This window comes from Ambystoma mexicanum, chromosome 5q (assembly GCF_040938575.1).
Source record: "Ambystoma mexicanum isolate Mex_15411 chromosome 5q, UKY_AmexF1_1, whole genome shotgun sequence".
NCBI lineage: Eukaryota > Metazoa > Chordata > Amphibia > Caudata > Ambystomatidae > Ambystoma > Ambystoma mexicanum.
In genome coordinates, this window is record NC_090933.1 from 704,219,292 (window position 1) to 704,244,651 (window position 25,360).

The 25,360-nt window shown below is 50.1% G+C and overlaps 1 protein-coding gene across 17 annotated transcripts in view; it reads right to left on the reverse strand.

Moving 5' to 3' along the window:
- Positions 1-25,360, reverse strand: part of NCOA2 (nuclear receptor coactivator 2) — a 2,606,235-nt gene that overhangs the window by 160,199 nt on the left and 2,420,676 nt on the right. For all 17 annotated transcript variants that reach the window (XM_069621172.1, XM_069621171.1, XM_069621170.1 and 14 more), the window contains one exon: positions 9,749-9,947. In XM_069621172.1, the coding sequence (XP_069477273.1) occupies positions 9,749-9,947 (199 nt within the window). The remainder of the gene's footprint in view (positions 1-9,748; positions 9,948-25,360) is intronic.

Below are 25,360 nucleotides of genomic sequence, written 5' to 3' on the forward strand. Positions count from 1 at the left end.
TGCATTGAACGCAGGGGCGCGTTGATAACCAGTTGCTTCACTGGCTCGAAGGAATTGGTGAGTTCCAGGACAATATTGACTCCGATATTCCCGGTAAGATGCCGTAAGTATGTAGTTCGTAAGAGTTAAAATGCCTGACTTTCACTCTTGTCCGATTCCTTGCAGGTTGCAGCTTGACCTTACTGAAGAGTTCCTCGTGGCAAACGGTAATGTTCTGGTAAGGATTTGTATTATCCAACACAGTTCGATAAAGAAATGTCCACATGTAACCTGTTGCTTTCTCCCTTATTCAGGCGCTGAGAGAAAGTATGAAGTTTCGGGGAATAATGCCTCCTGCGGTAAAATCAGTTAAGTCTTTTGTGGTGAGGAGGGTTCCCCTTGTTTGTCCCTTGTTTCACCTTGCTGTCCTTTTGTTTACCCTTAGGGGCCGGGGTTCGGCTAGGATGCAGTGGAAGCTGTGCCGACCCGTGAAGAAGAATAGTACCCCCGGTGGTAAAATCAGGTAAGTCTATGGGGGGGTATTCCTCTGTGTATTCCCTTGGCTCACCTTGCTGTTCTTGTCTTCTCCTTAGGTGCGGGAACATGCAGGAGGATGCAGTGAAATGTGAAAATGCTGCGAAGGCTGGTGAGTTCAGCGCGGCGCTTCAGCAGGCGAGGCGACGCGCATAAAATAACTTCTTTCTTCCAGCTCGAAGGTGCGATGAATCGGGAATTCAGGTAAGGATCAAAGGTATTGCTCTTGTTCTAACCTTTTCTCCTTCTTACTCCCTTTTTCTAGGAGCTCCAAACTCGAGGCGGGCGTGGCAGAAGACTGGATGCAGACTTGCAGGCACGGTGAGCGTAACGCTGCTGGATGCAGAATAATGCGAAGCGTGTGCTGCTCTTCGGGCGTGGCTTAAATAGCCTCCAAAGTAGTCCCAGGTAAGTATTCCTCCCCAGCCCCACCCGAGTAAAAAAATAGTCCCTAGGTAAAATAGTCCCTTCCAAGCCTCTTTTGGTTTGGAGCTCTTGCAGCATGGTCTGCATCAGGTAAGTCTGCAGCATGGTCTGCATCAGGTAAGTTTTAATCTATGAGCCTGGCGCCAGGACTGACTCTCCATATGACCTGGCACCATAGGCGCCACGACTGCACCCAAATAGCCCCTAGCAGGGGTTGTTGGGCTTGCTTGGGATAACTTGATGCCTGCTTCCGGGGTTGCTGGACTTGGTCGGGGTAGGCATCATGACACTGACCCCTTATGTATAAGGGATCGGAGGGAGCGGCCCAAAATAATTTTTCTACTCGTGGATTAACTGCCCGAGTAAGATTAGGGGTTACCAGAGAAGGATCTATTCTGCGCTTGATTGATTGTAGTATGGGGATAGCTTGGGCAATGGATTTCCTGTCCCCTAGGATTTCTTCTGCGAAATCTCTATCTTCTTGGACACCCTGTGTGTCTATTTGAAAATGGGCTGCAGCTTTAGCTAGTACCTCATTGAGTAAAGGTTGATCATCAACCAGTGAGTCATTCTCTGGGGGATCCTTCGGAATAGGGGAGTCAAGACTGTAGGCTTCCGCCTCATCATCTTCCACTTCCTGGTCTTCATCATCCCCATAGTAATCAACCCCTGTCTGGTCTTCCAGCATCTGTATTTCGGACTCCTCACCGTATGGCTGGTAAGGCTGAATTATTGAAAGGTCTGAAACCAAACCCTGAACTGGAGTCTCAGCACGGAGCCTCTTAGTAGGGGGTTGAGGGTCTTTGGATCCCGAAGGGGCAGAGGTAGCTGGTGTATTTTGATAGCTATGGAAATAATTAGGGTCCTTTTAGTAAAAGTCTACAAAAAAGGAAATCCTCCTCATTACCCTATCAATGTCCTCTGAGTTCCATTGCTTGGAGCTGGGGATAACCCTCTCTTGTTGTGGTTCCTCATCCATGCCCATATCCTGAGGAGTGGGAGGAACAACCTTTTCCTTGGTGACAGGGTTAGGGACCTTGGATGTTTCCTTTTGTTTTTCCTTCTGAACCTGATATTCTGAGTTTTTTTTATGTTGTTTTCCCCCACTCCCATGACTAGAGGAATGTTTTCCTGAACCCTTAGGGTTTTCTGAATGTTTCGGCATCTGGCGTCGAGATTTGGAGGTGTTGGCACGAGATTCGGGAGTCTTGGAAGACGGGTGTTGAATCTCGGAAGCAGACGTCGAATGTACTACTGAAGTAGACGTCGAACGTGCTACTTGGGGGGGGGGGGGAGTGGTCGGATTCGTCTTCTGACGACCGGGCCCCAATGACTTTTGGTAATGTGGCACCTTTTGCAACCTTGGACGGTTGTTGTGTGTCGTGAAGCGAGCGTGACCTAGAACGCCCAGAGGACACTGAATCAGCGGACCGCTCTCTTGATGCCTTCTTTTGCTGATTGCTCGACATACGTGTCGAATCTCGGCCAGGGTTGATGTGTTTGGTGGAAGAGGTGTGTGTTGCGCTCTTGCTGCCGGGTGTTGTCCCCATAACTGAGCCGCCGGTCAGTCCTCAGAGGTTGGGGGCTTGCGCGTGGGTGCCTGAAGTCAACCCTGGGCCGTCGCTGTCCGTTAAGGCGGCGTCGCTGCCATCGCTGAAGGAACCCACAGCATCCATGGCCTCTAGCTGCCTGGCGTAGTGGGCCCAGCGCTTTGTTGAGCGGTCCTCGAGTGTTTTGGCCTTGAAGAGCTTACACACTCTACAATTAGCCTCGGGATGGTCTCGTGGGAGACACAAGTTACACGTATTGCGTTTGTCTACCCAGGGAAACTTACGGTTACACTTGGGGCAGAATTTAAAGGGAGTACTCTCCATATGTTACTAATTGGCAGCGGGCGGGTATATGTAGGAAACGAGCGTGTGTGCGTGTGTGTGTGTGTGTGTGTGACCACCCCCCACTATCCCTACTTGCACAGGGCCGAGGCCAGAGGCCTTCCGAGGCACAAAATCCGTTGTGTAGTCTCGACGGCTGATTTCCTCAGTCTTGATTCACCGACGTCGATCTTCGGTGTAGGGTTGGAGAAAACGGGGAAATTATGTAATAATATTGATAAATGGCTAAAGCCAAGGGAACTCCGCGATATATTTCTGACAAGTATGGCGGAAAAAAACAATCTGAGGGTCCTACATGCGTGAGGGATCATGGGTACAGTGGACGTCACACTAGGGAATATTATTACTGGCACGCCCTAGTTCGACGCCCCTTTTCGAGTTTTCAAAAACAAACTGTAATACTCTGCAGCTTCCACTAGATTTCGGCCTATGCACAGCATGTGATCTAAGCAGATTCCACAAGCCTCAGAAAAGTAAATACAATCTGTTGCACCAGCGGACGTCAGCCCAGATGCACAGTAGCTTCACAAGAGGGCTCGCATGAAATTCAACGTGTACGTTTCTCCAGTTGCACATGCACCACGTTGTGACCCTCTGAAACAGATACTAACGCTGCCAGATAGCCTCGGTGGTAATCCTGTGAATGAGAGCGGATGGATAATCAGACACAGGTGGCATACTGTGATGAACGGCGAATTGCAGACCCAGACAACAAACCTCAATTGGCTGCAGGAAAACACAGACATGCCTGATCTGAGTGAAAAGGGAATATTACTGCTGCCTGCTGCGCGTGTACTTGTGGTGCCGAACTGCAGAAACACACCACTGTACTGTTACAACAGCAAGAGAGGTGATTACAACAGCCCTATCACTGGAGCTAACAGCTAATAAACAAAAGTGTACAATCATTGCTTAATAGTCGCTGGAATGTGTCATCACCCCTAGAGTACTATTTGCCCAACAGAGGAGCGAACATCGGAGCAACGGATACAATACATGAACCCACGTGCCGCGGTGACAAGAGGGGCGCAGTGAGAAATGCAGTAGCGACTGGTTGACGTGGGAGAGCACAACCCACTCGAGGAGCAATACAGATGCATCCCATCAACCAACGGAGGGCGCCGCATAACAGGCCCCCCAAGACAAATCAGCGAGGGCATAGGAGAAGTCTGGTGGGCCGCCTGGCAGGGTGAAGGAGGAAAAGGACAGGGTCATGTCGGTCAGCAAAGAATGCCAAGCAAAGCGAAAGGGGGAAGAGGCAGATAAAGCAGCATTCAACCTTTTGCCAGGAAGTCGGTCAAGGGCCAACCTACTCCATCGGACGCAGCCATGGCCTTGTCCAGCGTTGTACAGCAGGAGGAGGGCGAGAGTGGAAGCCCAATATTGGAAGCCATAGTGGCCCTGAAGGTGTCCCTAGAAAACAAGCTAGACACAGTCATAGCGGCCCTGAAGACGTCCCTGGAAAACGAGATGGATGCAGTAATGGCGGACGTGGGCCTCCTCCGACGAGATGCACGGAAACTGGCCGACCGTGTGGGTACGACGGGTGAAGATCCTGGAGCAGAGGGCAGAGGATACAGAAGGGAGGGCTCGAAGGAACAATATCCTGATTGTCTGACTGCCAGAGGGAGAAGAGGGCCAGGACCCCACAATTATGTCGAGAACCTCCTGTTGCACGAGATTGGGGTGGGGGCACTGTCCCAAAGCTTTGTAGTGGAGAGAGCCCCTAGAGCCCCGACCAGACGGCCCCAACCAGGGGCTCCTCCGAGGCCAATGATTGCAAGAATTATGAACTTCAAAGAAAGAGATAAAATATTGACATTCTCTAGAGAAGGGGGCAGGGGGGTAGAGTGGTAACTAGAAATTCCCGCAGAATAACAATTTACCAAGACTATAACATCCTGGTCCAGAGACAACGTGCTCAATATGGACCCACCAAGGAACGACTCAAGACAGCAGGTATACCTTATATGCTGCTGTACCCGGCAAAACTGAAGCTGATACGAGAGGGCAGATCGCATTTCTTCGAGACAACGGAGGAGGCCCAGACATGGATAGACCAACAGGGCATTCCGCAAGGGAGATGCAGAAACACCAACAACAACGAGAATCTACCCGAGGGTCAGCAGGAGTGAGCCTACCATGGGAAGATGGTCCCGACACTATACACATTATGCAAGTGGAAGAAATATGACTAAAGGTGCAATGACATTCGCTATTCCCGCGAATGGGGACGAGACTCGCAACCCCAAGACTTTTGTTAGTAAGCATGTCAGTTTTAAGGCATCACGCGGCCGCGAGCCAGTCCCACCTCAGTGGGCGGTGCAAGAGAAGCAAAGAAGCGAGGCCCGAGCAGGGGGAAGGTGGCTGGGCGTTTGGTTACTAGTTAAGGTTAGTGAGTGGTTAGATAGGAGGAGTGAAGGCACGAGTGGGGAAGAAAGCACCGAGCAAGAGGAACGAAGCGCAAATGGCAGGCACATATCCAGACGAAGGCAACTGAGGAAGCACAACAAGGCGGCAAACCCACAACAAATCCACACGAGTAAGACTCAGCACGTACAGGGAGGGTCAGACCCATCCTATGCGGGAGAAACCAGTGGAGGATAGAACAAGAATGCCACCAGCAGACACAAGCCGACAGGCAGGCCTATGGGAACAGAAGGGCCACGGGACAATGCAACCAAATGGGACAAGAAAAAGCGGTCATAGCCACCTGGAACGTTAGGCGACTAAACGCTTACGTCAAGAGATTAAGGGTCTCCACCTGGCTGAATAGAGCAAAAGTACAAATTGCCATGCTACAAGAAACACATTTGAATGCGGAAAAGCAAACAAAGATAGCTAAGAAATGGGGAGGACAAATATATAGCTCAACGTACTCTAACTATGCCAGGCGAGTTCTGACATGGATAGCTCCGGGAGTTCCTTTCAAACTAATTAGACAAGAGAGGGACATGGAAGGCAGAATGGTGATCGTACACGGAATTTTCGAGAACAAAGAGGTGTGCCTGATAAACTCATATGCCCCCAACCACGATGCGACAGAGTTCTTTAAGACGATTACACCCCGGCTAGCCTCCTACAGAGGAGCGACATTCATATGGGCAGGAGATTTCAACTGCACGCTGAACCCGCTGGTGGATAGGTCCGACAGCAGGCAGAAGAAACCAGCCCCACCGGCCAGGGCCCTACAGAAGACCCTAGACCAGCTGGAACTGGAAGACGTCTGGAGGAAGGTACATGCTGATACCAGGGGATACACACACTATTGCGCCTCACATGGCACACACACCCATATAGATTACTTATTTACGGGCAGGGAGTGGGTTGGGGAATTCACGGGGATACATATTAAGGCAAGAATGCCATCTGATCACACCAAGATGGTGGCAACATGGACATACACATACAGCGGAGCCCCTTTACCCACCTGGAGACTGAGGGCAGAGGCACTGACAGATGAGACCTTCCAAAAATATATTAGAGCGACGATAGAGGACTATTTTGACCATAATGTGGGGAGTGTGGACAGCACTGGCATGGTCTAGGAAGCTTTCAAGGGGGTGGTCAGAGGAGCGGCAATAGGGAAGGCGGGTGGACTCAGGGGGACCATTATGGCTGAACTTGGGGAATAGAAAAGAAAATAGGACGGGTAGAAGCACGGGTGGGGGAGAAGGGGGAAGAACCGGAGGAATCTGTGAAAAACTGGGCAAATTAGACTATGGGAAGTATGTACAGAGACTACACGCTGAAGGGGACAAACCTAGTAGGCTTCTAGCCTGGCTCACTAAACAAGAGAACTGGTACAAACCAATAACCGCAATTGGGATGAGCAAGGCAGGGAAGTGAGGACCCAAGAAGGGATTAATGGAGTGTTCTTGCGGTTCTATGAAGAACTGTATTCCAAAAAACAGCAGAGGCGGGAGATATAACTGATGCCCTAGGGGAAATTCCCCTCCACAGGCTATCGGAGGAGCAGGTGCAGACATTGGATGCGCCCCTTACTCTAGATGAGCTGACCACTGTGATAGCTGACCTCCCAACAGGCAAATCCCCGGGACTGGATGGGTTACCCGGGGAATTCTATAAGAAATAAAAGGACACCTTGGCTCCATGGCTGCTAGAGATGTTTCAGGAGGCATATGAGGAGAGAAGGTTGCCACAGAGCCTATCAGAATCGGTCATCATACCTATATTGAAACCGGGAAACCGCCTCTTGAGTGTGGCTCCTATAAACCGATTTCCCGGATTAATCAGGACTCCAAAATCCTTACCGCAGCCCTAGCGAATTGACTCAAGTGGCTAATATCCACGCTGGTACACCCAGACCAAACGGGATATGTACCTGGGAGTAACATGACATGGAATCTGCGCAGACTCCAACATGTTATTGAGAGCACGAACCAGAAACAGGGGGACTGCGCGGTGGCGTCGCTAGACACATTATGGCATTCGAATCAGAACTGGGATTGGCTCCTGGGGGCTCTTGCCCATTTTGTGATAGGGAAGGGGTACCTCTGCTGAATACAGCTTCTTTACAGTGATCCCGGAGCAAGGGTGAAAACGGGTAGGCATATCTCGGAGTGGTTGAAGATTGGCAGGGGTACAAAGCAGGGATGCCCTCTATCCCCGATGCTATATATACTGGCTTTGAAGCCATTTGCCGTTTTCCTTAGGGCAGAGTACGGGAACGCAGGAATAGAAATAGACTGGGAGGTAGACCTAATTTCGATATATGCAGATGACATACTCTTCTATGTTGGGAACCCGAGGGAAAATATGCCGGATCTACTAGAAGCACTGGGGGCATTTGCCAGACTGTCGGGTATCACGATCAACAAGGAGAAATCCTTGACCAGGCCTCCCTTGACCAGTTACCGAGTCTAGGACTCACATGGACACCAACCACTTTCCGCGACTTGGGGTGGACATACACCACAGCAACACACATGGCTAGCACACAGGCGGCCCTAGCCAAAATATAGAAAAAGCTATGATGTTCTGGAAGACACTCCCACTGGGGATGATAGGGAGAGCAGCCCTACTGAAGATGAAGGTCCTGCCCCGCCTACTGTATTACTTCACTAATATCCCATATAACATCCCCATGCCCTTCTTTAGAGGGCTACACACACTGGCAAGACACACTGTGGGGCGGGGGGAGGTACAGGATCGCGCTGAACTCGAGGGATTATAAGAGCGGAAGGATCAGGTTGCCAGACTTTGAACGTTACTATCTGGCGGGACAACTCCAATTCGTTGTAAAATGGTTGGGGGATGACACATCCATCGATACAATGCTTTTTCAGCCAGCAATACGACACTAATATCTGAGGGAGCTCCCATGGATGGACAAAGCCTTAGCCAAACCACTCCCTATTATAGTTCAACTGGGCCTGACCCTGTGGAGGAGAGCGTGTCAGAAGCAAGGGGCGCAGGACCCCATACTCTGGACAAATCCCCTTTGCAGGACTAGACGATATCCACATGGCGTCCCTGACTATTTACCGCACGCAGTGGGAAGACAACGGAGTGGCACAGACTGGAGACCTACGGAAAGATGGACAGTGGGTGGATTTTCAGACCTTGATGGATGAACGTGGAGTACACAGCGAACAATTCATATGGTACAATAGTATGACACAGAGGATCAAGAAGACGTGGAGAACAGTGAGGGAGTACTAGACGCATGGTACGATGTGTCAGAGGGAGGACACATGATATCCAGCTTCTGTGAACAGCTCCTGCGTAGCAATAATGAGAGGGCGTTGCAAGCAAGAGCTAGATGGGAAGTGGAACTCCATAGGACCTTCACTGATGAGGAGTGGAGCAGGACACTTCAGTATGCCAAAAAAGTCTCCATAAATGCGAGATTCAAGCAAATGCAGCTGTACCTCATGCACAGGGCATACCTCGGACCCAAGAGAATGTTGCACATGAGACACGATCAAGCCCGAAGCTGCCCACGTTGTGCGACAGACGAGGCGGATATGACACACATGTTCTGGTCCTGCCCGGTGATACTTAACTATTGGGACACAGTGAAAACGAGGGCGGAGGCAGGAGGGATTCAAATGTAAGCATGGTCGCCGGAATCTTATCTCCTGGGGCTGTTCACGAGGGGCAGCAAACAAAGGACACATTTAGCGAAATGAAAGATTTAATGTGTATTCTGGCGAAACGCCGGATAGCGATGGCATGGAACTCGAGCGCAGGGCCATCAGTAGAAATGTGGTGGGCAGATCTGAAAAAATGGACAATAGCGGAAACATCAGTGTGGACCAGAGCGATGCAGAGAGGAGAGGGGGAGAGTGGGGCCAGGCTACTTGCATGGAATCCTCTCATACAGGACCTGTTTAACAGCACAGAAGGGCAAGACACAACAGGTCCTAGTGGGCCGGAGCAGGATTGAATTCCCGGCGACAATGTAAGCGAAGGAACTCAGTGGGGGCTGTGGACATGCCGCAAGGGGCCTAATGCAGGAGCCAGGGATGATCAAATACTGACATTATCTACAGACAAGGACGATGCCAAGCCGATGCGCCAAGGAGAAGGATGATAGAGTGCAGATCCTAACACGAAGTGCCAGTTGTAGTGCAGTGTTTGTTGTTTGTTGGAAATTAAATCAACGCATATTGATCTGAGTTAATGTGCACAAACTAGGTAAATAGCTAAAACCTTTTACACCACTGAAATTATTACATACTTCCATAATAACTGTCTCTTTCTTAGCTCCCTGCATATGATTGTTGATAATGCTGTATGGTATGTAGATAGAGCATTGCAAATCTTGGTACCTGAGGAGATTCACATTTTGACACACAACTCCATGTGTAGAGTCCCAATATGTTCTACCAGGCATACTTGTTGCAAATCTAGTTCCTGAAAATAAACACAAATGTTCTACACTTGCGTACCTGCTCAGAACCCATGGAGGACAGTCCAGATGTAGGCACCGAGGTCACTGAGGTCATGCTGATCTGTCCGGTCATCTGGTTCATGTTGTTCATGCCACTTGCATTGGTTGCCATGGATACACTGATGTTCATGTTGTTATTGTACATGTTGGTGTTTGCCTGCTGCCCAAAATGCGGAGGAGACTGTTGTGAAAACATGCTATTTTCATGAAATGAAGAGAGAAAGGGACACATTAGCGTTTTCTACTTGACTTTCAGAGAAAAGTAAAATTACAATTTAATTCAATTAAGAATACCCCCAATAATGATTCTTGTCAAACAAACGACTATCATCACAGTGCAAACATCTGAAAACTTAAACAGTAGGCAACATTTGCAGTAATATTATATTGAAAGTAACCTTTATTGCAAATTCACAAAGCTGGATTCACCAACTGAGGTAAGTCACCAAAAAAAAAATGCTATTTTGCAGATGGTTGAAACATTTAACCATATCACTACAAAAGTAATGTCATCTAAATTCCACTTTCACGTGAGTGAATATCTTAACACTTAATGCATAAGGCAACACATGAATACATTTCAACAGTCAGCCCTGTTTCTGGACATTCTTCTGATTGAGTGGGAACCATTTTCCACACTCGCTCATTCTTTTACTCCAACTATGGGAACCGGTTTTACCTAATTTTGGTACTTTTTAATGGAGTTACTCTTCTGACCCCCTGACTTTGTGTTTATCTGTCCCTCAAAAAGTCATACATAAGTTACTTTTATTGCTGGGAAATTTAACCTATACTTCAATGGGGGATTGTTAAGTTTCCTTCCCTAACCTTTTCCTTTTTCCATAACTCCAGTACTGCATTAAGTGTTAAAGTGACATATCAATGTCCATAGTGTCCAAGCAATTGAAGTCACCTAAAAAGGGGGGGGGTGCGTGTGCGTGTGTGTGTGTTCCCCAAAAGGGTATCTACTTATTTAACTGAAGTAGTGTATGTTTGAAGTGTATTTTATTGTTGCATCTTGCCCTTTCTTTAGAAGGCTTATTTTAAAACTGACTGTTAAATTAATAAATAATTATTTTAATAGGAAACCTTGAGTATTAGTGTTATTTGAATACTTGTCACTGTGAATCTCTATGTTGCACCTCTACAGCTCACATTGACCCCTCCTGAGCGATGACTGTCTGCTCAGTCACTCTACCAACGTGTGTAGTACAGACCTACACCAAAGGTTGGGTTACTTATTGCCAAGAGGGCAAGGCTGGTGTAGTCTCCCACAGGGTTACTACATACAATCTTGCCTAACAGCCAGTCTTTTTTTTGCAGTTCACCATGGGCTCATGCCATACCTCCTTGATGAGATGCTTGTCATTCTATGTTTTAATCTAGTGACCAAACATCACGGTAAGATAGCAAGAAACATCAAAGTGAAAGCCTTTGTCAAGCGCCACCCACCATCTACAGAAAGTCTGCGCCCTGACCAACAGACAGCACCCGGGGCTTTTGCATAAGAAAGACCAGCGAATAGAGAGGAGCGCAGCAACACCATCTATGAGCAGCAGACAGAGAAGCCATGTGATGCTGCCAAGTGAGGGTGGTGAGCATGCACAGCTGCCACGGAGCACCCCAAGACCACCAGCGACTCACTTGAGGGAACCAAACCTTTGCAACCTGTTGGAACAGTTTTTCTTAAGTCCAACTAAGAGCTTAGCAAAACCATTCAACTGAGACAGTAGAAGAGTCCAAACTTCGTATAAGGCTGTACCACCCGAGTATATGGTAGCGTAGACAGAGCAGCCAGGGTTATTTTAGGAGGGAGAGAGTGCTGTAGGAAGGTACACAGAACTTGTACTATACCAAGGGTTCAACAGAAACACTGACAACCAGAAGTGTTATATATAAGTTAGGCCAAGCTAAATCTTGGGGGATAGGTACCTGGTCATAGAATTATTAACACAATGTAAAAACACACCACAATGCTTTAAAGTGCATAGACCAAAGCATAAACTTGTTTAGAAAAACAGTATTTCTAGGCAAGTCAGACCTTATCAAACGCAATTACTGCCTCATCACGAGTTTGGCGGTACCCTTAAATGCAGCGGTAACGCTATTACCGCCACATTTAAGGGTCCGCCAAATCATGGCTTGGCAGATTTACCCCCAGCTCTGAGCTGGGGCAAATCAGCTGCAATTTTGCCGATTTTCTGAACTATTACTGCCGGCAGTAATAGCGCTGAACATTCCCCATTGGGCAGATGGTGAATGGGGCATTCCTGAATGGGCCCAATGGGGACTTACCATTCTGCCAAATCTGTGATCCGGAGCAAATAGCGCTGGGGGTTTGGCAGTAACGCTAATAGACCCGGCAGTAACACCGCTGGGGTTACCGGCCAACTCGTAACAAGGCCCTTAGTATAGATATTTTCATTGATATGGAATTTGTAACACGTCTAAACACAAATGGTTCAAGGCGCGACGAGGCAAGGAAGGGGGAATAGAGGGAGGACAGAGAAAACGATCTTACTAGGCCAAATGACATTGAGATAGCGCAAGTGCAGGGGATGGGGAGGGGAAAAGTGCCAGGAGAAAGGGGAGGGAGCAGTGCTGTACATGAGATCAAAACAATAACAAGAAGTGCAGCCAGCAGGTGGCAGGTGCAAGGGTAAGTGCAGACAGCAGGACACACCTATTCATGAGGAGTAAAATATCGATTGACCGGCTGGACTGAGTGGGACCTGAGCCAACCCTTTTTGGCCAGGGAGACTACATCAGTTTGCAGTGGAATCCCCCTTTTGGCAGAGGGGCGTCATGTCAGGATTTCAGCTAGAACCCCCTCTGCCGGCTGCTCCACCTCAGGTTGGGGTAGGCCCAAGTGTTCCGCCAGCCCTGCAAGATGTTCGTGGAAGGCCCTGGCTGAGGATGGCGTGTCGGGATCCTCCTCCTCTTCCGTATCCTGTGGATCAGGAGGATCCTGCGGAGGAGGAGGAGTAGCTGGAGCCAGAGGCTGGGGTACAGGGACCGCGGCCAGCGGCTGAGGAAGAGGCTGGGGGGCGCCGGCAAAGGCGCTTGTGGTGCCGCTAGCATCTTAGGGAGGACTTCCCTGATGGCGTCCTTGAAGAAAACCCCCATCCGAGGTGACTTCATGAGCCCCAGGAATCTTTCGAAGAGCCCCTCTTCACTGGCCGAAGAGGTGGTATGGGTACTGACTGGGTAGCCGGGAGCTGCTAGAGCCGCTGCATACCCTGCCCGTATGGACGCAGTGGGAAGCTGCCCTGCACATAAGAAGGGTAGGCTGTAGGCCACGTACCTGGTTGAGGCCAGTCCCACCTTGACTCTCGTTCTTTGCTGTACTCCTGGGATAGCGTCAGACGGGTGCCTCTGCCTGGCGCTGTGGCCATCTTGTCGAGCTGCCTGCCACGTGCCTGCAACGTGTTGCTCGGCTCGCTGGGCCCAGCCTCCTCCAAGACTCTTGCGTGTGGATCACAAGGCCTACCCTGCTCCTTGGGCCTGGGCCCGGTAGGTGCGACACCCTCGAAACAGGGATCGGTAGAGCTGTGTTTAGGTGCCCCCTCGGACATATTGCCAGTACTAGGGTGTAGCCCCTAGGCCATATTGCCGGTAGAAGGGCGGAGCCCCTAGATTGGCAATCTGTTACAAGAACCTTCTGGTCCCTCAACACCATCACCAGGAGAATCCAAGGAACACTCGGCCCGAAGGCCGGTGGTTGCAGCAGCCTCAGTGCATGTGCTGGTACAAGGACCTGACCGGCCCCTCCCACGCGGGAGAGTCCTTGGGAAGGAGTCTCCTTTGCAGGTGCGACGGAAAAGGAAAAAGTTATTTACCTGTAACTGTTGTTCTCCAGCATGGGTCTGGCATGGATTCACATGCTCATGAATATTCCTCGTCAGGCTGGGAATCCTCAGTAAAAAGAAAATCAGTTTTGTTACTGAGCTGTCTTTCTACTAGTCACCTATCACTGGTCTCCGGGTCATACTGCCCCACGCCAATGACTGCCCTCTACCTAAGCCCCTCCTCTGGCAGCCATCTTCCGATTTGGTAGCACGTGAAGTGGCAGTAGGACCAAGAGAAGAGCCGCAGAGGGGTAGGAGGGAGGGTTTGCATGTGAATCCATGCCAGACCCATGCTGGAGATCAACAGTTACAGGTAAGTAACTTGTTCCTTCTCCAGCATGGGTCCTGGCATGGATTCACATATACAAGAATACATAGCAGTACACATGCACAACCACGAGAGGTGGCAAGGCTCAACATTAAGCATTTCAACAACTCAACATTAAGCATCTCTTACCTCCTCACCAGGATCACCTTCAAGCGAACAGGTTGCGCAGCACTGCCTGGCTAACTCTGGACTCCTCCCTGGAATCCCGGTCGACGCAGTAGAATCTCATGAAGGTGTGCGTCGACCTCCACGTAGCAGCCCTGCTGATGTCCAGCAGGGGCACACCAGACAAGAATGCCGTGGTAGCAGCGATCGCTCTGGTTGAATGGGCTCTCAGACGGCCGGGCAACGATCGGTTTGCCAACCGGTGACAGTGCATGATGCAGCCGGAGAGCCATCTGAAAATGGAAGCCTTTGAGAGGGCCTTCCCTTGGTTCACAGGTCCAAAGTTTACAAACAGCTGTGATGTCTTCCGAAGACTCTTTGTTTGGTCCACGTAGAACTTCAGCACTTTAGCCACATCCAGCGAGTGTAAAGTCCTCTCAGCCGGCGACAAAGGTGACAGGAAGAAAACGGGTAACACCAAGGGCTTGTTGAGATGGAAGTCCGACGGCACCTTGGGCATGAAGGAGGGGTGCGTCCTCAGCACTACCATCATCTTGTGGAATGTCAGGTATGGAGGTTTACAGGAGAGGGTCTGGATCTCTCCCACTCGTCGTGCGGAGGTGATGGTCACAAGAAACGCTGTCTTCCACGACAGGAACTTCAACAGTGGCGAATGCAGAAGCTCGAATGGCAGCCCCATGAGCCAGGTCAGCACCACGTTGAGCTCCCACGCCGGGGCCGGAGTCTTCACCGGCAGGAACAATCGGAACAGTCCTTTCATGAACTCCTTCACCAGGCGATGAGACCACAGAGATGACCGCCATGGAGTTCTGGTGTAGCAGGAGATAGCAGCCAGAGGGATCTTGATGGAGGCATGTGCCAGTCCTGCCTTGGCCAGCGATGGCAAGTACGGCAGCACTTGAGGGGCCATAATCCACAGAGGGTTAATCTTCTGTGCATGGCACCAAACAGAGAACCTCTTCCAGTGGTGTCCATAGCACTTCAGAGTCGAGGACGCCCTGGCCTTTGCAAGCACCACCTTGCAGTCTGCTGGGATATCGTACCCGCCAAACTCTAGTGCTGCAGGAGCCAGGCCTGCAGGTTCAGTGATCCTGGGTCGTGAAGGAGGATGGCACCCCCTTCCCTGGCGAGAAGAACTGCGTCCGTCGGTAGTTTGACCGGGGGGACGCTGACATGTCCAGAAGGTCCGGGTACCAGATCTGCCTCGCCACGCCAGTGCAACGAGGATCATCCTGCACCGCGACCGTCTGAGTTGACTGATGAGTCACAGCAGCAACAGGGGAACGCATACAGGAACAGGCCATCCCAGGGGAATGAGAAGGCATCGCCCATGCTCCCCGGGTGGGGAAACCTGCTGGCGAACCTCCGGCACTTGGCGTTCGTCACCGTCACAAATAGGTCGATCTGGGGATTGCCCCATCGTCGGAATAGGAGATCCACTTAATCCTGCCGAAGTTCCCAAAGTGAGTCGGTGATGGTGTTCTTTATTCCTGCCAGATGGAAGGGCACCAGGAACATCCCTTGGGCAACGGCCCAGTGCCACAGATTCTGCGCTTCCTTGGATAGGGCTGGGGATCTTGTGCCCCCCTGCTTCCTGATGTAGAACATTGTGGTGGTGTTGTCGGTGAAGACTCTTACCACCTTGCCCTTGAGGGACGGAATGAACAACCCGAGGGCCCAGAACACTTCTCGGAGCTCCAGGATGTTGATGTGTAGTGACCTCTGCTCCGGGAGCCAAAGGACTCTTGTGTGGAGATCTCCGGTGTGCGCTTCCCATCCTTCCAGGGAGGCGTCCAGCGTCACTGTTTCCTGATGTGCCGGGGTCTGAAGTCCAGGCTCGCTGCTAGATGCGCGCGGGTGCCCCACAACCGGATCGCTTGGCGGAAAGTCTTGTTGAGTGAGATCCTGTCTTCGAAGCTGCCTGCCGCTTGCATCCAACAGGCATTGAGGAACTCCTGCAGTGGTTGCATCCGCAACCTGCATAGGCGCACGTAGATGAATGAGGACATCATGCCGAGTAGGGACTTGAGGGACCTCACCCTGGCCACGTCCATGGTCAACAGCCATTATAAATTGCCCAGGATGGCTTTCGTCCTTTCTTCCGATGGTGAAGCCAATCGCGCCACTGTGTCGAGTCTGGCTCCCAGGAACAGGGTGTCCTGCGACGGTACCAAGTGGGATTTCGCAAAGTTGATCGAGAATCCCAGATCCGTGAGCAGTTGGACGGTCTTCGCAGTGTGATCGACGGCGAGTTCCCTTGACTTTGCTCAGATGAGCCAATCATCCAGGTAGGGGTAAACGGGATCCCCTGCAGGAGCAGCCGCGCCGCCACTGGCGCCAGGCACTTGGTGAAGACCCTGGGCGCCGACTTCAATCCAAAGGGAAGGACCTTGATCTGATAGTGTCGCCCTTGGACCACGAATCGTAGGAACTTTCGATGTCCTTTGAGAATAGGGATGTGGAAGTAGGCATCCTCCAAGTCCAGCGACGATGGGAAGTCGCCTTCCTCCAGCTGTCCCAGCACGTGCTGGAGGGTGATCATCTGGAATTTCTGGGACTTGATGATGAAGGTCCAGGATGGGTCGCCAACCGCCGGTCTTCTTTCGGAAGAGGAAGTACCGCGAGTACACTCCGGAGCCTCTTCGGGACGACTTCTATCGCGCCCTTTTTCAGCATTTCTCGTACCTCCAGAAGTAGTTGTGGGACGGGGTTTTCCTTCCTGGCCACAGGTGGTAGACTGGGACACTTTCTTTTGGAATTCCAGAGTGTGCCCGCGGGCCAGCGCGTCCAGCACCCAACAGTCGATGGAGATGGACTCCCAGACACTGACAAATTTCACCAGCCGGGCTCCCGGTGGGGGCCCGATGCCGTGGCCAGTTCAATCCTGCTTTGCAGAGGCCTTGGCGCCGACAACGTCCTCCGGCCTTGCTGCAGCCTCTGTAGGCCTCCTGCAACTATGAACGGGCCGCTTGGCGGTACGACGAGGAACTGCCACCAAATCCTTTGGAGGCACCTGGAGATTTGCCTCCGCAGGTCCGAAAGGGCGGCCATCGTTGGTGGAGAGAACCCAAGGCCTGGGCCGTCTCGGTGTCTGCCTTGATGGCCTGCAGTGACTCGTCTTGCCAAACAGGTTGTTCCCGTCGAAGGGCATGTCCAGTACCCTTGTCTGCACGTCCTGACGGAAATCGGTGGCCTTAACCCAAACGCGCCGGCGAAGGCAAACGCTGTTGCCCATCTGGCGAAAGCCGGTGTCAGCAATGTCTGTGGCCACCGTGATGGCGTGGTTCGAAGCCACCTCGCCTTTGGGCTTCCGCCTTCTTGTCGTCTGGGAGGAAGTCCAGGAGGGGAGCGATCTTGAACCACAGCTCCTTGACGTAGCGCGCCACGATCGCGAGGGTGTTGGCCGCTTTGATGGTCGTCGCCGCCGACGAGATGACTCGTTGCCCCATGGCGTCCAGCTTCTTCCCCTCGCCGTCCAGTGGGGAAGTGAAAGTTGATCCCGTCGCCCCTCCCGATTTCTTCTAGGCCATCGCAGAGACCACCAAATCCGGGGACGTCTGAGCTCTGAGGTACATCGGGGCGGAATCTGGGACCTGGTACTACTTCTCATACCGGTCCCTCTTCACAGGAGCCGTGGACGGGTTCTTGAGTAGCGATAGTACCGTTACTAGATGACGTCTGGGATGAAGGACTGAGAGGATGGTCTTCCTCTTGGCCTCCCGTCGCTGGTAGAGGAAACCCTCCTTCTGTTCTTCGGGACAAAGTTGGAAGAGCTCTGAAGACCTGCGATCATGGCGTGGAAAGAGCCAATTTCTTCGGGAGGGGAGGCCCAGGCAGGTGATGGGAGATCCGTGCCGTCGTCCCCACCGCCGTCATCCGTCCCAGTCCTCTCCGTTCCCGTATCATCCCTAGGGGGAGGATGGATTCGCCTCCGCTTGTTCGGTGGGCTTCCCGACAGTCCAGGTGCCGAAGGATCGTCCGCTAGGGTTAAGGGGAACCTTGTCCTTATCTCCGTACACAGGGCCTGGATAGCCATCAAGATTGCTCCTGAGTTATCATGTGGCATAGGCACCGGTTGCGACGGGAGCGACGGTTGGGGAGTAAGGTCCTCAGTCTCCTTGTCGGCTCCACCGTCGCTTTCTACGTCCGCCTCGCTGGGATCCCTCCCTTAGGACTGGACTTCCTTGAACCTCATGTCCAGGATCTTTGCGATGCCAGCCAGCTCATCTTCAGAGGTGGCATCTGTGTCCGTTATGGCTACCGTGCCCCCCCCTCTATCTCCACCCAGGGTTTCACGGGGGTCTTATCGATAGGCTGAAAAGAGGATTCCTTCCGGGGTGGCATGGAAACTCTAGGCCCGGAAGTCCTCTCCACTGGGGTAGCCTCCACAGGCTTCGCCAAGGCCGCCACGACTCCTTCGATCGAGGCCTTAGCTCGTTGAATCGGGGCCTTCGCGACTTTGAGCGCGACTTTGAGCACGCCTGAGGCCTTCACCTTGGGGGGAGGGTCGCTGTCTCGCTCCCCCTCAGCTGCCGCCGTCAGGATCGACCAGGGCTTCTCACGAAGCTTACCCGGGTCCTCCGACTTCCTCTTCACCGAGCCAGAGCGTTGGCTCGTGGTTGATGGCGTCGGTGACATCACGCCCTGCCTGGCGGCCAAGGAGCCTGAACCATCGGTGCTCCAGGTGCCCGTGGACTCGCAGTGCTTTGCCTTTTGTTGGGCCCCCTGTCGCCGGAGCACCCTCAAAGGTCTTAGAAGACCGCTCAGACTTCCTCTTCTTCTCTTCGCTTTCCCCCTCCAGCCAGTTGGTGAGCCGGGCACGAGGATCCCTCATTGTCTGCTCGGATATGTTCTTACAAAACGCAGTGTCCTTCTCCACGTGCGATTTGTCGCCGTGAAGGCAGTAGAGCCACCGAGAGTGCTCATCTTCCTTGAAGACATTCTGTAATCTGCATCCAGGGCAGCTCCTGAACAGCTTGGAAAATCGAAAATTCCGAAACGGGTCCCCGTTGATCGGAAGTAGAATCCGTGGAGCTTGAGGCTCGATTGACTGAAAAAAATAAGAGTAAATTCTTCGAAAAATCACAAAATGCAGTAAAAGCTTGAGAGCTATAGCACGAGGACTCCCAACACTTGAACGTGCAGTAAAAATCTGAAGATGGCTGCCAGAGGAGGGGCTTAGGTAGAGGGCAGTCATTGGCTGGGGGCAGTATGACCCAGAGACCAGTGATTGGTTACTAGTAGAAAGACAGTTCAGAAACTAAACAAACTGATTTTTTCTTTACCGAGGATTCCCAGCCTGACGACAGGGAATATTCATGAGCATGTGAATCCATGCCAGACCCCATGCTGGAGAATAGCGGCCCTACCTTGGGCCTGGCTCGATGTTTCACAAAGTTCTTGAGGTCCTCTGGGGGCGACTTCTGAAAGAGCTTCTTCCACCTGGCTAGTCTGTTCTTCAGCGCTTTCGATGACCTTGTGTCGCACGCAGTACAAGCTTGCCAACCGTGGTCTGGGCCAAGGCAATGTAGGCAGAGGGCGTGGGGGTCTGAAGTTGGGAAGAGCCAGTTGCAGGATGGACACCTGCTGAACCCTGTGGAAGTCGACATGCGCCGGGGAGTAGCGCGACGCCTGAGGACCGAGTACCTGAATGATAAAAAGACAAATGAGAAGTTTCCGCGCGTGGAATTACATGGCCGAAGCCAAACCCAAGAGGGCTGGTGAATTCAGCCCGTTCCAGTCGATGTGGAACAGGGGACTGAGGTGGGGTGCCGGAGGGCGGAGTCAGGGCAGCGCATTCTCCCTAGACCGCACCCCCTCTAAATTTAAAGAGAAAGAAGGCTTTTTCTGGTGAAAAAGGTTCTGTCTCCCGTCCCTTGGAAGGGACACCCATGCAGTATGGAAGAAAGAGGACGGGACGTACAAGTAAGTAAATACCCCAGCCAACACAGTACCTCAGCAGGGAAGAAGAGTTGCAGCGGGGGAGACTTTGGGATCTGCAGCCAAAAACCCAGTCGATGGATTCCTTCGTCATGAAGACGGAAGACTGGACTTTGGAAGGGATTTTGCAGCAAGGATAAACGGGCAAGGCTCCAGGCAAGAGTGTCTTAATGGCTGAATGCGGCTCTGTGGTTTTGGCGCCCTTTTCAGGAGCCAAAAGACAGAATATCGCTGATTGGATTTGCGCCGCTAATCTGGTCCAGCACTCTGAGGGGACTTCAAGGACGCCACCAAGGTTTCAGCTCGATTCAGAAGACCATGCACCGCACAATGGATCGAGGTCCCAGGGTATCAGGGGATTGCAGCCCTTTAAGGTCGCACTACTACGTGGGATGGCGCAAAATGCAGGTTTTCTGGGTTTGTCGTTTTCAGAGTCCCCAGATTGCTTAGAAGGAAGGGTAAAACCAGGCTACGGTTACACAGCAGGCTCTCGGGTCGCTGGAAATCATCACAGCCGTGTTTCCTTCATCTTCCTCTTGGGATTCAGGTCCTCTGGTCGACTACCGCTTCAGCTTCGCTTCCAGGATCAGACTTTTATGCAGGTACCCAGCCAATCAAACAGACGTGCAGCATTCAAACTCAGGGGTTTGGCAGTCCTATTATGATTGGCAGCCAATCCATATTTGAACTGGATTCTCGCAGGCAGGCAGGAAGACGAAGGGGTGCAGAGTTCTGGACTCCTCCCTCGCTTCTTGCGTTCACCGACACTTTGGAGCCTGGGCGGGCTTGTCAGAGGTCTTCCGCCGAAGATTAAATGGAGGGCAGGGGAAAGACCAATAAGGGACAAGAAAATGGCAACAAAAAAAACACAACAGGGGCCAATTTGGTAAAATGGGTACCCATGGGTGCCTTTACCGCAGCTGTGAAAACAGCCTGAGGTAAAGTTCCAAAAATGTCTAATAAGGTTCCCTGCCACCAGCCATTTAAGGTAAGCTTGCCCCTGTAACAGAATTGTTACAGTGCTAGTGAGAAAGGGGAGTCATTGTATCTCCCAGCACGCCACATAAGGTGGGGTGTGCTGGTTTCACCTAACAAAATGTAGAAGGGATAGAAACATCCTTTCTACCCTTGGGAACAAGATTAGCTAGAGAAAGTGAAAGGGGAGCCCCCAGGGCAACCCTGTAACAATAAACTGGTATATACCAAAAGTTGTCAAAGAGGATAAAATGAAAAGGACACCATGGAGAGTCTTACAAATGACACCCATAAAAAGAATAAAAGGATCTCTGTGTGTGTGGAAAAATGTTCCAACTCACTGAGCTATAAGGATAAAAAATAATCTACTGGTCCAGCAAAAAGTTCTAGGGTTCTCACAAGTGAGGTAGATTTAGCTCTAAAGTTAAAATCGTACCCTACACAACCATGAGAAGTAGGTTAGGTGCACCAGGACATTCAACTTTCAGGACTGCCATTGCTGTTCCGCTGCGGGCCTGCACGGGGGAAGTGGGCGGGGCTTAGCCCACTACTTATAAATTTGCCTGTCATAACAATGACTCCGGTGAATTGTACAGGGACAGAGAACCAACACAGAGAAGGGGGAGGAGGATAACAAGATAAAAACAGCAAGCAGAAAGTGTGGGTTACTTGGGTGAGGTTACAAGAGAAGGCGGTGGAAGTCCAAGCACGCAGGGGGAAGGAGCAGCAGAGTGAAGAGGTGATTTCTAGAGAAGGTGAGGTATTGGCTAATGAGTTAAAGTGGTAGTGCATTGTAAGTATGTGTGAAAGTGTGGCAAGTGTGGTTAGAAGGAGAGAAGGAAGTGTATGTGAAGTGCATTTGTGAGTGAAAGAAGGTATCTCAACTAGAGGGAGGTCAGTAGTAGTGTGGAGGGAGGAGTGGAGGACTCAAGAGTATCGGTGTGGAGGGAGGAGTACTGAGTAGGCAGGTGTAGTAGTATGGAGGGCAGATATAGCAAGAAGGAGAAAGGAGTAATATGAAAGAGTGGCGGTGAGGACTAGAAGGTATACGAGAGACATCGGGGGGACAGAGGAGGAACAGAATCGAGGCAGGTTTATTTGGGGCACAAGTGTAATAGAAATGCAAAGTGAGGAAGAGGAGAAAGTGAGCATTAGAGGAAAAAAAACGAATCGAGCAGGGTGCCTGAAAAGCACAAGACCAATATTCCTCTAGATCACCAACAACTGGCTAGAGTTGGGAAAGTAAGGAATACCCTGGGGGAGTTTAGTGAGAGAAGGCCAAGGTCCTTTGGGTTAACATCTCAGTTCATTAAGCAATTACTATAATCACCAAGTGGCGCGCACCGAGCCAAGTACCGGCGAAGTACCGCTTGACCGCAGCCTCTCTTCCTCTCCACGTGGATATTCGAGTTGCTTAATACTACGGTACATATTGCTACAGTTATGTGAAGAACTTTCTAAAGACATTATACACGTAACTATAACATTGTTTGTTTCTTCTCCTAGAAGCAATTTGGAATTGATTTGCCCATTGTTTTACTGCAAAACACCTCCTAACTGCCAAGCCATGCCCATTTGGGCGGAAACTTACACATTTGGCCAGCAGGCGCGCACCGAACCAAGTACCGGCAAAGTACTGCTTGACCGATTTGCCGTGTTGTTGCGGCGCTGCGGTCAATCGGTGCCTCTAACCTTCCATCATCACTATTATCTCTACGGCAGTAGTCTGTCTTATATGCTATCTGCTGTCGGTTTCAACTTCCCCTTGTTGTATTCAATCGGGTCCATTTAGTAATAGGAAAGGAAAGGGCGAAGCATTGTATAGTAATGACTTTGAAGTCAGGCATGCCGATCTCCAGTTTACTTTTGCTTCACAAAAAGACTCACGGACAAAAGCATTCCAACACAGAAAACAGGAAATGGAGTGTGCTTTTCCACCCCCTTGAATCGGAAGGTTCAACCTTTGTGCAAGCATCCAGTGAAATCAGCAGGAAATACTGACATTCGCACCTTTTGCCAAGACTTTAACACCGCCAAAAAGGTAATTGACTCGATGGCCATGAGAACGCCCGCTCCTACTATTGCACCGAAATCAGCGGAAATGCATGCTGCTGAATGTATATCTATATCACCAATACATGATACTGTGAAGATTGTAAATACTTTTGATCCCGATGTTTCGTTAGTCATGGACGTGGTTACAACTCCCCAACTACAGGTGAATACTGCTAATAGATCACTTACTGTTAGTATTTTACTGGGTAAAACTTTTACACCACCCGTACACAATAACATTTACCAGAGTCTAGAAAAAACTTCTGACCAGGCTGTAATCGAACTTGGGAACAACACCTCCTGTCAGTTTTCACACACAGGACACAAAACCTGTCTGGCTCTCCTGATTTATTCACAGACATTAGCCACTGGAGCTCAGAGATAGCTGTGACCTACTCTGCCCCAACTCCCCGTAATCCGAAGACCATTTTGACAGGTATGGAAAAAACCTGCGGCTTTGAAACAACAAATAAGGTGTTGCAAATAACATTTAACTCGATGAATCTGGCCATACAATCTATGGCCAGACTCAGACACTTGATTCGAAACTTGCTTCACAAACCACACAACTGGAACAGGTTCTGCAGTGGCAGAACTCAATTATGCAGACACTCACTTTTAAGAGGGACCTTGTTCAGAACGTAGGCAGGGTTACTATTACTGTCATCTCTGTTGGCACTCAAACTAATCCTTGTTCAGATCATGTGACAGCCCCCATTATTTCAACAACTATATCAGAATCACAATGTGGTTTGCTTCCATACCTGCCCAATATTATCCATGACAAGGAACCAAAAGGCATACGACCAAGCCATGACATCCAGTCTGTTGATACGAAGAACAGCGCTAGTCTACCTGATAAACATCCTGTTTATACAGTGTTTGACATGGTGAAACTTAAACAAAAAAAAAATAGTTGTGCAAACTAAGAAAACGAAAAATATGGTCACTACTAAGAATGACTGCACTTCTAAAACCAAACAATTTAATAAAACAATAACGCACTCACAAAAAGGTGCATTGTTGGTTTCAAATGCGATCAACAAAAAATATCAGTTGCAGGCACAAGCTTGTAAAGACACTGCAAAGAACAGTACTTCATTCAATACTTCATCATATGTCCCCTTGATGAGTTAGTTGAGGCATCAGTGGCCTTAACTGAAAAAAAATCTGGGACTGACCTGTCCATATCCCCAAGAAAAGACACCAACAAAAAAAAGGAAATGAGGCCCTCATTGTTGGGATCACACAGCAGGCACTGGAGACACACAGAAAAGAGATTAGGCGTGCTGTAGATGCATATATGAGCTTCCAACCAATACAGAAGTATTTGACTCACTGTGAGCCTGGAAGAAAATCCCAATCACAGGATAAACCAGTTGATAAAATGGAGAAAGTTATGGATTCTCCACACTCGGTTCAAAAAGAATCCTGTCACTGCCCAGGACGTTCTATAGTCCAAATACCATCCATACATAATTCCTCACCACTTAATCCTCAGGTTGATGCAGTGCCATCGGCTCCCCCAATTACAGAAGGGGTGAGAGATTTAAATTCTGAAGCTGGGAATTCAAACATCATCTCTGAACTAGCCCCCGAAATGTATCGGCTAATACAAACAGCACCCATAAAATTCACTGCAGTGAAAATCCCTGTAGCTCCATCCATTAGCAATGCTAAACCTGAAGTACCTCAGTCGAAACAACACGCCATAGTAAACATTAAACGATCGGCTTTACATTCACTAGTCATATCATGCCAGCCATTACCAAGTATTCAATATGATTTGAATCGCAAATCTATTCTATTTTCTCGGAAATTACAGAACTAGAAGACATCAACTCTGTTGATAATCAGTTGCTCGAATTTGAAGATGCACAAACATTGTCCTCAGTTAAATTCTGGATAAACTCTACAGTTGTTCTTAATACAATATGGCATGCAAAAAAACAACTATATGAACTAGGATTAATTATTGATGTTAACACCTCCATTCTCAGTTCCACCTACCATATCCTCGTCCACTGTAGTTAATCATGGGCAGTGTGTCAAAGAATGTTGAGCCAAATGTAAGAGAACTTGTTAAGAAGTCCTGTGATTGTCATCTCAATCAGAATATGCATTAACTAGGCCAGTCCGTAAAGCGAACGCCAGTCTCTCTCATCAGTTGGAATACAAGAGGGTTTGTCATCTTTTTAATAATTCCAGTGTTGGAATAGAGAATATCAACATAGTCATGCTCCAAGAGACGTGGCTAACTACAATACCACTCTGGGATAAATTATGACCTATATCTCAACCCTGCTCAGAAAGCCAATCATGGAAGACCAACCTCTGG